Source organism: Manis pentadactyla, chromosome 15, assembly GCF_030020395.1.
Source record: "Manis pentadactyla isolate mManPen7 chromosome 15, mManPen7.hap1, whole genome shotgun sequence".
Lineage (NCBI taxonomy): Eukaryota > Metazoa > Chordata > Mammalia > Pholidota > Manidae > Manis > Manis pentadactyla.
In genome coordinates this window covers 66,965,261-66,980,106 of record NC_080033.1, presented here as the reverse complement: position 1 = coordinate 66,980,106, position 14,846 = coordinate 66,965,261, and the positions used below count along the sequence as shown (strand labels likewise).

Here is a 14,846-nt window from a genome sequence, read left to right as displayed (position 1 = left end):
GAAATCAACCCAAATTGTGGATCTGCAGGTACAACTAGATCAAGGGACTCAAAACTATGTCATCACACCTTGGTTTTTCTTCATCATTCTGCTCTGTTCTTCTCTATCTTGGCATCATTCTGTACTGGACGCTCCTCTTGGTGGGCTCTAGAAGCTTCAGTCTAATGTGGGCAACCCAGTAGAAAAGGATACCCTTTTTCTCACAGCATCCACTAGCAGTCCTTCCATCAATGGGAGCCACAACTGGCTCTTCTTGATTGGCCAGCCTGGGTCACATGCCCACCCCAATGGTGAGGAGCTGGGGTCCCTTCAGTGTCAGTCTCACTAAAAATCCCCCCAAAAAAGGAATGCTGGGCAGGCAAAAGAGTAAACAACTTCAGACTACAAACATATTGAGGTCTCCCTATCTTCAGACTTCAAATTAGTTCCCATTATCTCTTCCTTCCCGTTGTTTGTTGTTTCTTGATGTGGAATTCTGAGCAGGGTATTGAGTTGGGACTCAGAAACACCCATCTAGTCCCGCCATGGCCACCCCTACACTTGAGATCCTGGAGGGAAATATTGGCTTGCCGATCAGTAGAGAAACACTTGGAGACACTCCAGAGCAGGTGTGCAGGGGGTCCCAAGCCCCTGAGTGAACCACTATGTGTGAGCTGGGCTGGAGGCACCCCACCCCATCAGAGCTGTTTGCATGGAATTACTCTTAGAATTACATCATCCAGAGTAGCATTCCAAAACGTGGTCTTTATCACCAGTATAATGAAACTGATGAAAATTAATGTTCCATTCAAATAATGTAGTAAATTTTATTTGTAGGATTTTATCAGCTCTCTATGTAATAAAAGAAATCATCGAAACCAATATAATATTATATATCAACTACACTTCAATTTTTTTTTTTTAAATCATATCTTCCCTGGAAGCTTTTCCTAATTCCTCCTTCTTATCCTGGCTCTGCTGTGAGGATGACCCACTTTCCTGCTGCCAACACTGGGGAGAGAAAGAAAGGGAGGAGACAGAGGGCACGAAGGTGTCTGGTCTGCAATACTTGTCTCTCTCGTTTTCTGAGAAACTATAGGTTTTGTGCTACAAATGAAACGCTGAACACCTTTTGGAAAGATAGTCTCTTCTGGTTTAAAACGGGGTTTTCCAGACATATGTGCAGTGGAATTCAAGATTCTCCCCACTTCTCTTTTCCTGGCCCTTTTCCTGAGAATCCGGGCTCCTGCGGGCTGGCTGGTGTATTTCCCGGCACAGGGGAGGCAGCACTGGCTCAGGGCTGCCCGCCCTTCGGCCTCTGCTCCCGGCTTCTCCCGGACACCCCGGACACCCTGGTTCTTCATGCCCAGCTCCATGCCCTCCTCCAGGAGCCCCCATGATTTGCCCAGACCTCCCCACTCCCACCCAGCCCAAGGGAGCTGTGACGGGAGTGGCCGTGAGAGGTTGTCATTCTTCCTCCTGCTAAACAGGCAGAGAAAGGTGTCCCTAAATAGGTTTCCCTCCCAGGTTACCCCTGGGCAGGGTGGAAGCCCTCCTGCGGGAGACCAGTCAGGAGCTTCTCCCATCCGGGGTTCTCAGACACATCTGCGTCTCTATTCAGCACCTTCCCACTGTGCCTTCTGGGGTTTTCAACTGTCCCGGTAGAGCTTTCTGTGGCCTGTCCACATGTCCCACAGCCTGCTTACTTTATGGCTTCCAGCAGTGGTCCTTGAACTCAGGTGTGCATCACCTAGGGGTCTCATTACAAGTTGCCGGGCCCACCCCTAGAAGTTCTGATGCAGTAGATGTGGTCACTCAAGTAAAGGTCCAGGTAATGATAATGGCACCCAAATCCCCAGAACCCGTGAATATGTGACCTCTTGTGGCAAAAGGGAGTTTGCAGAAGTGATTAAGTTAAGGATCTTGACTTGAAATGATCAAGAAATGTGACCACACCTTCCCACGATCTAACATTGCCCCTCCAGCAGGCTTTTTCATCCTGGAATGCTCGGATGGAGGTGACACAGATGGTTGCTGTGGACACAGAACCTACCAGTCACATGCCCTGGGTCTGTGTAAAGGCCTCTGGGGCCCTGCTTGAGATGGGACACCTTGTCCTATCATCTCCCTGGTAGTGGAAGGGAAAGGAGGTACATAGAGAGCTGATTACATACGAGGAATCCAGTACTTTGGATGCAGTTGCGGTGGGATATCAAGCCCCAGTGAGCAACTCAGCTTGAATGTGGTCCTTGCCATTTATTCCTCCCCTTCTCCTTTCTTCTCCCTTCCCTCTCTCCTTTTTTCTCTTCATCTCATTCTCTTCCTCCTCTCTTGGCAGGCAGTGGAATCCAAACTGGATTTCAATCCTATTTCTGCCTTTTGGTACTTGTGTGACAGTGAACTAGGAACTTAACCTCCCTGATCCTTAATTCCCTTACCTGCTAAATAGGGGTGAAGATACCTAACAGAGGTAGGTCTCTGATGAGAACGAGATGAGAGGGTGTCAGTGCAGAGAAGTCACTCGATCAGTGCCCTCCGTGGTGGTCATCTATCCTCCAGCCTTCTCACCACTAAATCCTATTCAATCAGCAGAGCACACAGGGAATGCAAGGTAGGAAACTACAACTTTAATGAAAAGCTCAAGTTTCCCTTTCATTCCAAGACTGACATTTCCCATTTATTTAACTACATGGCCTTATTCTTCAGTTACGCATGCTTAGTGCTCTGGGTACAGCCTTTCCAGAGTTAAGGAATTTTTTGCTAAAATAATCAAATATGCCCGTAGGGCTAACAGCAAAGAAAAAGAGCTCCAGATAAACCAATTTCCCTGGTGTGTAAAAAGCAAAGGGTCTTTTAGCAGAGACAGCATGCCGGATGTCCAAAAGCACAGGAGTGATGTCCGGGGAGGAATACTTGTCCGCTGACTCAAGAAAAATCCTTTGCATAGTGATATAGTCCTCGCCATAGTCCTTCTGCACATCACGGGGGAGGTGGTCCAGGAGGCTCTTCTCCAGCTGGGCCCTCATTTCAGTTGTGCCTGTGATGTCTGGGTGGGAGAGCAAAGGGAGGTTCAGAGGCTGGGAAGGCCAGATCGGGCATGCCCGACCCCTAACAGGGAAGCAGGCCCTTGTGAACTGGCTACTGTTGGGAAGGGTAGGCATTCCCAAATGCCTCTTTAAAACGTGCTTTATAAGTTACATTTTCTAAACAGACAGACAGAAGAGTGTACAGATGACTGATTCTCCACAAACTGAATAGCCCACATAACCAGCAGCCAGATTTAAGAGAAGGATAAATTGGCCTCAAAGTCCTCTCCTAAACCCCCTTTCCAAGAGCCACTATCCTAATTAACAGAACAGTTTTCCCTGGCTTTGGACTTATAAATGGAATCATACATTATATTGTGAGATTCATCCACATATTGTGTAGTCTCTTTTATAGCTGTATAGTTTTCCATTGTGAAAATATGCCATAAATTATTCATCCATTATACTGCAATGAGCATTTGGATTGTTTTCAATTTGGGGCTCTCACAAATAGTGCTGTCACAAACATTCTATTACACACCTTTTCATTACTATTATATCCAATGTAAAACATAATGTATACAATATATAAAATCTACAATACATACATAAATACACATATAATTTTTTTACTTAAAAGTAATGCCTGCTTCTATGTATAAAGTTAAAAAATATATAATGTTGAATATCATTTTATCTAGTTATAATTTTAATTTAATTTTAAACAACATAACATAAAACATTTAAATTTAATATGTAAATTATATCTGATTAAGTACACAAATACATATTTAATATAAAAGTAATGCTTATTACATAAAATTTAATTAGATGTATATTTACTTTAAAATATAGTAGCAACGTCTGCTCATTATATCAAGTGAACATTAAGGAGATGTATGTTTTTTAAATTACTCTCCTCTGGAAAAACTTAAAAGTATTGTGCATCTTTCTACATTTCCTCCTTGTTCATATGAATATGTGTACACATAGAAGGCTTCGGTTTAATTTTATTTTACCAAGAACAAACAAAACCCAAAAAGGATCATGCCATATGTATTTTCCAGGAATTTGCTTTTTTGCTTGTTCATCCGTTTTGCTGAGTAATAAATCATGAATGTGCCTCCTGGTCAGTGGCTATAGATTTGAACCAGAGCAGCAGAAATCCCCACTGAACAGCTTTTGGTCAACCACTTGTCTATCCAAGGACTTTCCAGTTGTTTCTTAAGTTTTACAATTTCAGGTGATAAACAGCCTTGCACAATATATCCTTTCATCTTCGGCATTTACTTCTGTCACCTACACTCCCCAAACTGTGTCTGCCTGGTCAAAAGGCACATGCATTTTGAATTTCATAGCTACTGCCAGATTACTTTCCAGAAAGGTTGCAGCAACCCACACATTCCCCTGCAAAGGCGTGACTGCTCAGGGATTTTAGTGGGGAGTAGTCTTTGTCTGCTAACTTGGGCTGCTGCTGGATACAGGGTCTGCTGCTGGATACAGGGTCTGCAGGGAGCTTCACTGAGAAGGACATAAGCCAGTCAAATCCAATAACAGTCATGGATATGCAAATGGCATTCCAGCTGCTCATTTCTTTTCAGGAAGGCGCAGCAGCCTACCTACATGATTACCCTGACAATTCCTCTGGAGGCTTCTGGGCCTTGAAAAATATGTTTGCATGCACTCTACCACTTCTTCCCCAGTCTCTGCTTTCACAGGCTGGGGATTCCATTTCCTCTCCACTTCCTCCCTCTTTAAACACCTCCTAGACTTTCTAACCACTCTTGTGGGTACCCTGTCCAGAGTTCCCGAAGGTCTTTTTATTGGTGAGAAAGCCACCGGCGTTTTGACACACCCACCCATCCCCTGACACTTTGGGACTACACACTAAGAAACTGTTAAGATGACCTGGATTAAATTCCATCTCTGCCTCATATCAGCTCCATGCGTTGGGAAATTCCTTAACTTCTTTGAGCCTTAGGTTTCTCCCTACAAGATGGGAATTTTATGATGCCTACCTCACAGGTGACGATTGAGATTGTGCATGTAAAGTGCTTAAAATCTGCTAACTATGCAATACATTTTAGCTATTTGTTTTCAGGGCACTAGGAAATCTGATGTGTCTCCTTGAATGTCTTCGGAAGCCCTTTGTGTCCCTGAAGATTTCTTTTCTTGTCCTCCCTTCAAGCATCATTGCCAAACTTGAGATCTTGGCCCTCCACTGTCTAGCCTCTCATCTTCAGAAAGCCCATCAAATATCACCTTTAAACCGAGGGCAGTCAAGTATAAAAGAAATAACTGGTCCCTGTGCCTAGGAATTGGGTTTGAGATTCCTCACCTGGCAAAAAATGTCAATTAAACTTACTCCTCAGGACTGTAGTTAATTAAGAACTGTGACCAGGTGGGAATATAAATTGGGACAATAGTTTAGAAAACAGTTCAGTATTGTCCAGTAAAGCTGGAGGTAATTAAACTGTATGATCTAGTCATTCCACTCTGGGGTGTGTGTCCTAGAAAAAATTCACATACATATATACCACAGCTGAATTGTTCTTAGCTGTCCAAAAGTGACCCAAATAGCCCACCAATAGTAGAAAAAGTATGGCATATTTGCAGAATACTATACAGCAATGAAAATGAAATTATCTGCAGCTACACACAACGCAGATGAATTGTGAAAACATGATGTGAGTGAAAGATGCCAGATGCAAAAGAATACGTGAATGTTGATTCCATTCAAAGTCCAAAAGCTAGTAAAGCCAAACTCTGTAGTTTGGGGCTTCAAATATGGATGAGACACTGTAAGGAAAAACAAACAATTGTCACAAAACATAAGTGAGTGGTTCTGTGTTGGGGCTGGCAGAGGGCCTACTGGACAGGGTCACATGAGGGCTTTGGGAGCTGACTGTTTTATTTTTTGATCTTCATGTTAAGTGCATGAGTTTTTATAATTGTTAAAGTATGTGTGTATGTATTTCTCAATTTAAAAAAGACTGTCAACAACATTAGAAAAGAATGTATGGGTATTGGCCAGTGCCTGATAAGAGCAGCTCCCCAACATGTTAGCTGAAACAACTTCAGTGAATCCTCAGAACTGTAACTTAACTGCAGGGTTGCTGTCTGGTCCAGTGGAGTCTGTGCATTGGAAGTTTTCTTTAGCTGTGTCACAAAATCCTTAATGCTTCTGCCAGGTTCGAAATCAAATTCATCATTTCCCCACACTAGCTGTCAACCAGGTTTCCCCTCTCTGTGTCACGCCTCCCCAAGTCTCTCGGTCTGTCACATGTGGCATCATCTTTGACCCACATGCTTCATCAACTCGCCTCGATTCTCCTCCCCATCCAGGGGAGGGGTCCCCAGGTGGAAAGCTCCTCTCAAGACTTCATCTTCATTCCCTTCCTCCTGCCCTGGTCTGGCCTCTCAGCCTGCGTGGCCCACATCTCTCTCTCTCAGTCGCCCTTCCAGAAGAGCCCTTGCTGGGAGTGCTGCCTCCTGGACAACTCAGTGAGACCCACCCCCCGACCCGCCAAGTGCTTCAAGACAAAAGTTCAGTTTTTCTTCTTATATCTTAGCTTTGGGCTTTGTTAATATCCAAACCTCCAAAATTTGTTTCCAGTATGTTAGCAGTCCCTCCCAGTTTGTGGTCTTTTATTAGGCGTGCATTTTAATATTTTCACTTAAATCACCAATTAAATGTGTGATGGCCCAAACTAAGGCCTGAGCCATGGGGGTGGTCTCTGTCTTCCCAGAGTTCAGAAATTCAGAGAAGGGAGGGGAGAGGAGAGGATGGCCATCACCTACCAGGGTAGAAGGGAGGTGGGTCATATTCTTCAGAGGCGGGGAGGTGGTGTTTGAAAAATACATGACATCCAAATGTAATCCCCTCATGGGAGGATGCAGGGGAGCAGCAATACATTGAAGAACCCAGCAACTGCCCCTCTATTCTTAAAAGAGGCCCACCCCTTCCAGCCCCTCTTTGACTGAACACTGATGGAGGGTCAGTCTGAGCTCTGTCAGAACAAAGGGCCCTCAGCATCTCTTGAAGGATGAACACTGCCGGGCCATGAGCTCAGATACTTACTCGTTTGGAAGCCTCCAGGCTGGATGGTAGAGACTTTAATTCCCCATTTGGAAAGCTCTTGTCTCATAATTGCTGAAAACATGGTCAGAGCCGCCTTTGATGAGCCATAGGATGCCAGGTGTACAATTGGGAGTCCTCCTATGGGAATAGTTGGGGAAAAAAGTCAGGCCTGACATTTTCTTTTCATCCATTAAGTATTTAAACAGTGCGTACTGCATGCCAGGAGCTGGTATTAGGGGTAACACCACCAGGGCAGGCGAAGGCAGACAAGGGCCCCCCATATGCAGGTGAGTCCGTCACAGCCACCAGTGCGGCTTCCCTTCTTTGCCTTCAACAGCTGCTCCATAGCAGCTGGTCCAATGTCAAACCAAGGATAAGGTTCACTCTCTGCAAGCTTCTGAGCTATGATTTCGGTGGGATAAAGAGCACATGCCCCTGCCTCTGATCTACATCCTGAGGTTCCAGGTGGATGTATCTTTGGGGAAGGGGCACTGTTCAACCCATTTCAGCACATGTAAAGAGACTGGGTTTAATAATTGTTGCAAGAATGAGTAATTCCCACCATGGGGAGCTGTGGGACATCTCCCATAAGAAGAAGTGAGAAAGGACTTGTTGTAGGAGGGCTAACCAGGGCTGGGCGCAGATGCTCTGTATCCCATTTTAAGTCACATGTAGTTTAGAAGGCCGGGGAGATTGAGCCTTAAGCTGGGTCTATGTTTGGACAAGGAGATATGGAGGAGCTATGGGAGGCAGAAGCAAAGGAAGCCAGAAAAGCAAAGTCACCGTCTTTGGAAGAAGGGTCTCTGCAGATGTCATCAAAGTACAAATGTCAAAATGAGACCATCCCCGACTGGGATGGGCCTAAATCCAAGGATGGATATCCTTGTGAGAGAGAAAGACAGGGACCAGCTCACGTGAAGACAGAGGCAGGGCTGGGAGTGACACTGGCACAAGCCAAGCAATACCTGCAGCCACCAGAAGCTGGGAAGGCCAAGAAGGCATTCTCCTCGGGAGCCTTCAGAGGGAGGTGGTCCTGCGATCACCTTGATTTCAGACTTCTGGCCTCCAGAACCATGACAGAATCAACTCCTGTTGTATTAACACCGTACTTTGTCACAGCAGCCCTAGGAGATGAATGCAGGGATGCTCTGCTTCTCTAAGTGGAAGACACTGAGGCTGTGAAGGGGTGAAGACAGTGAAGGCTCACAGCACCCAGGGGAGCTCATGGGGAGACAGGATGACTGGACCCATGACATTAGGGCCCCCAGCATTGCCAAAGATTCCCCTGGTCAGAGAAGCATCTACTGGTGAATGGATGAACTTGTGATACAGTCATCAATGGAATACAACTCAGCCGTTAAAGGGAATGAACTTGATATACTCAATGGCATGGTGGAGTCCTAAAATAGTTACGGTAAATGAGCCAGATGAAAATGACTGCATACCGTATGATTCCATTTATTAAAAATTCTGGAAAACACAAACAGATCCATAGTAATGGAATCACAGTGGTCACCTGCTGTTGGGGAGGGAGAGAGGTGAGAGGAGAGCAAGGGAGTTTTTGGAGATAGTGGACATGGTCACTATCCTGATTGTGATGATGGTTTCCTGGGTACATCATATGTCAAAATTTATTGGGTGTTTAAATAGGAGCAGTTTATGGTATGTTGATTTTATCTCAATTATTTTTAAAATTTCCTTTACAAAGGAAAAGCTACCACCTGGCTTCAAAAGACCATAGACATTTCAGCAAATGCCAGAGATGACTTCATGGGCATTTCTCTCTGCCTAAAACCCCCAGGACATTTGCACTACTACTACTACCTGGGTGGTAGGGGTTGGGGAAGGAGGATTGCCAGCATTCCCTGGTCTTACCTTACCGTGCACCCTGGTTCCACCAGCTTTCCCAGCTTCAGTGATTCTCACCAAACAAACGTGGTTGGGTCTAGTTTTAAACATGTGCTTGTCTTTGTTCTCCTCGCTTCAGACTTTTGCAGATAATTCCTTTTCCCTGCCAAAGTCTCTTTTATTCTTCTGGTTGGGCATGCTTCATCCATGAGAGAACATCTTGCTAACCCTTAGTTCTCTTGTTTGAGTCCTACCTCTATCCAATAAAGTTTTCAGCATATTTGAGACCATAAAACATGGCTTATGTCTGCACCTAACAAATATTAAGGATCATTTTTGGAGGGTTACTTAAGTCATCACATTACCGTGGTGCATAGGACAAACCCTTGTTTCTAGATAGGCTTTCTGCCACCTCTTCCTGGGCTGCCGTGAAGCCCTGGGCTAATTTCTGCACACAGAGAAAACAGGACAGCAATGACCATTTTCTTTAAATGGTTTCTTAAAGGGCAATCTCAGTAGAGACATTGGCCATTTCCAGCCACATAATGAAACCATGGCTTGAATTTGATTATCTAACCTCCATCTGAAAGCCATCCAATGCAATTAAAAAGAAAATGAAATGATAAACTGTATGAAACCAAACACACAGCCAAGTACTGGTAAAACTGGGGAATCTGAATACAATTGGTAGATTATATCATGATCAGTATGCTGGCCATAATATTGCACTGTAGTTTTGCAACACTTTATCATTGGAGGAAACTGGGTGTGGAGACAAGTGCTGCCTGCTTGTAGGCTTTTGTCCCAGAATAACCCTGTGTCCACATGGCCCCCTCCTCCAACATACCATGCTGGTAGGTATATGGTGTGTTGATGGCCTGAGGCTCGCCAAATCCAGGCCCACCTTATCTATGGAAACGTCTTGTTGGAATGCAGACCCCTTTGAGGAAGGTTTCATTCCTTGGGGCGCTGGTTGCACCAGACTGATTCCTTCTTGTGAAATAAACGTATGGTCATAAATCACCTTCTTTGGCACGCATGTAGTCTCTGTCCCTCTACCCTAGCACACACGCAGTCTTTGTCTCCTCACCTTGCATAAGCAGTTCCGTCTCTGTCCACAATAGCAGGACACAGCCTAGTCCAGCTGCTCCTGGACTCCCCGTAACTCCCAATAAAATGTCATGTCTCCTACCCTCTCTCCAGGACTTTTCCTCAGTCTCTCAAGCACTTTCCCGTAACTACTCGCCCAGTTGGGTGTACAACTGGACTTGTGACCACACATCCGGTAAAGGTAAACACAATCTTTATTCTTCCTTACAACTTTAGGTAAATATACAACAACGTCCATAAAAATTTCAATTTGAAAAAGAGTATAGTATATGTGCCTCCATGCTCATTGCAACATTATTCACAATAACCAAGACATGGAAACAGCCTTAGTGTCCATCAACAGAGGAATGGATAAAGCAAATGTGAGCTATATATATGAATATAAAATATATATATGAATATATAAAAAAGAAGGATCATTTCATTTGTGACTATGTGGATAGATGTTCAGGCAAGCCTTGAGGGCATAATGCCAAGTGATACAAGTCAGAGAGCAAAATACAAACACTGTATGATCTCACTTATATGTGGAATCTAAAAAAACTGAACTCATAGAAACAGAGAACAGATTGGTGGTTACCAGAGGTGGCAGGGTAGGGGGGCGTGTGGGTGAAATAGATGAAACTGGTCAAAAGGCACTAACTTCCAGGTATAAGATAAATAAACCGTGGGTATATAACGTGTAGCAGGGTGACTGGTTAATAATACTTTCAAAGTATATTGGAAAGTTGCTAAGAGAGTAACTCTTAAAAGTTTTCATCACAAAAATAAGATTGTAATTACGTGAGGTGGTCATATTAACTAACCTTGTGGTAATCCATTTTGTAATATATACATATATTGCATTATTAGTTACATTATTATGGTAACTAACACAACGTTAAATGTCAATTATATCTCAATAAAACAGAGTGAGAACATAGGCATTGAAGTAGAGATACCGAGAATAGTTAATGCCAATTATCATCATTCTTCTTACATTATTATTAAAACTTTGGTCTGGCTCAAATAATCTCCTTTGGGAAACACCCATCTCCTCCCTCTCTTTGTAGGAAGGCTGTCAGTCAATGGTTCTGTCCCGGCAGAACGCGCCGATCAAAATACCCCAGTCCCTGGACCTGGAGATCAGGCTGGGGCTGGGCGCGTGAGCCACACCGAGTCCTGATACAGCCCATGGAAGAGAGATCGTTTTACTGGTTATTCCTGGACACCTGAGTGTGACGGTGGAGAAACACAGGACTTCTCAGGGGCCATTTTTGCTACCTTCTCCTGAAGGTAAGCAAAGGAAAGCAGAGACTCAGAAGGGGAGAGGGGACAGTTGGAAATGGGGGTTGAGGAGGGAAATGCGAGAGGAGGTGGGGGAGAGTTACAGGGATCCCAAGTTACAGCGTGGTTCCAGCCAGTTGGTGAACTAACACATTCCTTTTCTCTCCTTTGTTTGAGCTAGTTTGAGGTGTGGCTGTCTCTTAAAAGGAAAAGTCCTGAGGCTTAACTGGAAATTTCAGTACAGCATCTGGCAGCAAACATTAAACAATTCTCGTTCCTGTCTTGCCAGCTGATTTTTGTTAAGCGATTTTTAGCTTCACGGATTCTTGAAGGAGTTTGAAATCCAACTCCTTCCTTCTACTGGTGAAAAATGACAAACAAGTTAAAGCAGCTTGCTTGGAATTGCAACCCCGTGTGCAGGGTAAAACCCTTCTCCTTTCTCCAGGGTTTTATAAATGAGGTGAGCTTGGCCAGCAAAGGAGCAGATTAGCAGAGGGCAGTGGTGATGAGCTAGGTTTTGGAGCCAGCACTGCCTGGCTGGGTTCAAATCTAACGCTGATTAGTAAAGTCAGTTAAAATCAGCAAAGTCATTTTGTGTGTATGTACCTCTGTCTTTTCATCAGGAAACTAACAATAATGATAGTCCATGCATCACAGGGTTGTTGTGAAAGTTAAAGGAATTAATCTGTTAGAACAGATTCTACATATTAGAGCTTTCTATTATTGCTACTCAGGGTTTTCACATTATCTCAATAGCCCAAAAGACTCTGTGTGTTCAGTGTTTTTTAAGAGTAATTAGTGCACCTGCCTCAGGATCGTCCCCAATACTTGTTTATTTGTGGATTATTAGGACCCACCCCAGACATACCGAATCAGAATCTGCCTTCAAAACCAATCTGAGCTATTTCTTGAATACTAAACCCTGAACTATTACATCAGGGTTTTTTCTCACATATTTCTGAATGTGTGTTTTCATGGTGATATGTTGCCCTATGGATATATGAGGTGGGGAGAATTTATCACATCCCACATTGTCAATCTAAACTGAAAACATGCTTTGCACTAAACATTTAAGACACATTTGTCTTTTGTATTAATGTGGGAGAAATTGCAGATATGTTACCATTTTTTATCTACAAAATGGCAGTTCTGTAGGGTTCAACTTCATAGGTTCAACCTCGTGTTAATATTTCATATTAGTGTCTAAGATCCCTGGTGGCATTAGATGAAATAAATGCAGCCATCCAAGGCTCACTGACCAAGAGCACAAGGTCTCAGGGCCTTCTCCCTTCCTGGCCATATGGACCCTTCATCAGCTGTCCCGTAAGGGTCTCTGTTTTCTACCTTTATTCAACTCAGGTTAAAATCGTATTGCCAGAAGGCACCAAGGCCGAAGGCTGCCAGAAATGTGGTAAGTTTATTTCCATTTCTACTGTGAAAACGTGACCTCTAAACTAAAGGGCTCATCTACTGGATAACTCACTGGACAACTGGTAAGGGATGCACAACCCTGGGCGCAAATGCGGGTTGTAATCTGAATAACCACATAGCATGCTGATGTAATTCCAAGGAGGCTGTCTGGAAAATTTACATGTTTATCCACTAGCTGACATTAAATGAAACCAGAATGCCCAGAGAGAGGTATATGCACTGTGTCTGTTTTTAAATTCCGAATCAGTGGTACATAACTCAATAGGCATAGTAGAATCACCTTGGTAATATTAACAAAAACAAATAACTAAAAGAAAAATGTCTGGCCCTAGACCAATGAGGTTTAAAAAAAAAAAACTGTCTCTAGCAATGGTACCAGAACATCAGTATGTCAATAAAACTCCACAGGTGATTTTAATGTGAAAATATCATTCTGGTTCAGTGGTCCTCACACCTGAATGAGTTTCAGAATCGCCTTGGGAACTAATGAAGCACCCAGAGATCCCAGGCTGTCACAGAGGACAGAGCCTGGGCTTTTAGTAGTGTTACCAAATTCCCCAGTGAATCTGATTATCCCCTACCCTGTGACCCAAAGTTTGAGAACCTCTATAATAGCTAATTGTTTTAGAACAGTAGTTTCAAACTTGGAAGCTTATTGGAATTCTCTGGGAGCTGTTAAAAAGTCAATTCCTGTCCCCCACCCCATATGATTTAATTGGCTAAGGGTTCATCACAAGCAATGTGATGTTTAAAAGCTACAGGTGATTCTAATGAGCACATGGGTTTGTTAAACACTCCTAGAGAATGTCTCTGAAATTTTTCCACGTATTTCTGTCCTCCAGACATGTCAATGCTAATACAAGCTTGGGATCTGGAAAACTGAGATCTCTATTTTGACTATAGAAGGGCTTACATGATCCCAGAAATTACATAGTGACCTGGCAGTGACATATTTTTCTTCATTTAATTCTTAACAGATGTAAGGGATAAGTTATGTTCTATTTCAGGAGACTGAAATTAAAGAGACTTTCTAATGCTGGGCTAGAAGAAGGGGTTTTTGTGAGTTGCATAAGCCTGAGTCACAATATATTCCCTTCAAATTATGTTGCATGAAAGCCAGTATCAAAAGGTGGCATACTGTACCATTCCATTGACATAACATTCTTGAAATAAAATTGTAAAGATGGAGAACAGTCATGGTTGCCCAGGGGGTAGGGATGCAGGGTGGGGAGAGGGTGTGGAATATAAAGGGTTATCTTGGGGTGGGGGTGGATCCTTGTGGTGTTGGAACAGTTGTGTATCTTGACTGTGTTAGTTACAGGAAGCCATTGATGTGATAAAGTTGCACAGAACTATAAACACACACACACAAATGATGTAACTAGTGAAATGAGTAATCTCTGCATTGTCTTGACTTCCATTACATGGTTTTGATATTGTATTATAGTTACACAAGATGTTATCATTAGGGGAGGCTGGTGTAGGGGAAATGGGACTTCCTGGTGCATGTCCTTGCAACTTCCTGTGAATCTATATGTATTTCCAAATAAAAGAGTTAAAAAAAAAATAACATGCTCCCTTTGAGACATGCTTAAGGGAGAATAGCCTAGCTCCTAGGTAGGTTTCTCATATACGAAATCATAAGCTCTCCTAAAGTTTTGGTAAATAAAACCAAAAACGTAAGCTCTTTTGAAATTTGGTATGAAAGCCCAAACAAGGCCTGACGTACTTGAAATTTTATAAGATGACACAAGCTACCTGGACAAGCTAGAGCTTTAGAAATGTCTTTTGCCAAGGCCGCAGCCAAATTTAAAGTGAGGCTATACCTCCTTCCCACTCCATCCCACACATACCCCATCACAGGTGTGGCTCATGTTATAGCAGAACTTTGCACTTAGCACAGTACTTGCTCAGGGAGATGTCAAAATTGAATGCTGGGTTTCCCCACAATAGATGTTAAATAGCCAATGCTGGTTAATGGCTGGGAACTTGGGGTGACCTGTTAGTGGCGACTCAACAGAACACGTAGTCAACAATGGGACTTGTTTTAAGCAGCCATGTATAGACCTATGGACTCTTTCCACCCTTCCTAACTGCAGATTTTC

General features: G+C 43.5%; 1 protein-coding gene across 1 annotated transcript in view; it reads right to left on the bottom strand.

Moving 5' to 3' along the window:
• Positions 1–2,584: 2,584 nt before the first annotated feature.
• Positions 2,585–14,846, bottom strand: part of HSD17B2 (hydroxysteroid 17-beta dehydrogenase 2) — a 61,224-nt gene continuing 48,962 nt past the window's right edge. Inside the window, exons 4-5 of the mRNA XM_036909365.2 lie at positions 7,087–7,224; positions 2,585–3,025 (exon numbers count right to left, since the gene is read on the bottom strand). Of these exons, the coding sequence (XP_036765260.2) occupies positions 2,682–3,025; positions 7,087–7,224 (482 nt within the window). The 3' untranslated portion in view covers positions 2,585–2,681. The remainder of the gene's footprint in view (positions 3,026–7,086; positions 7,225–14,846) is intronic.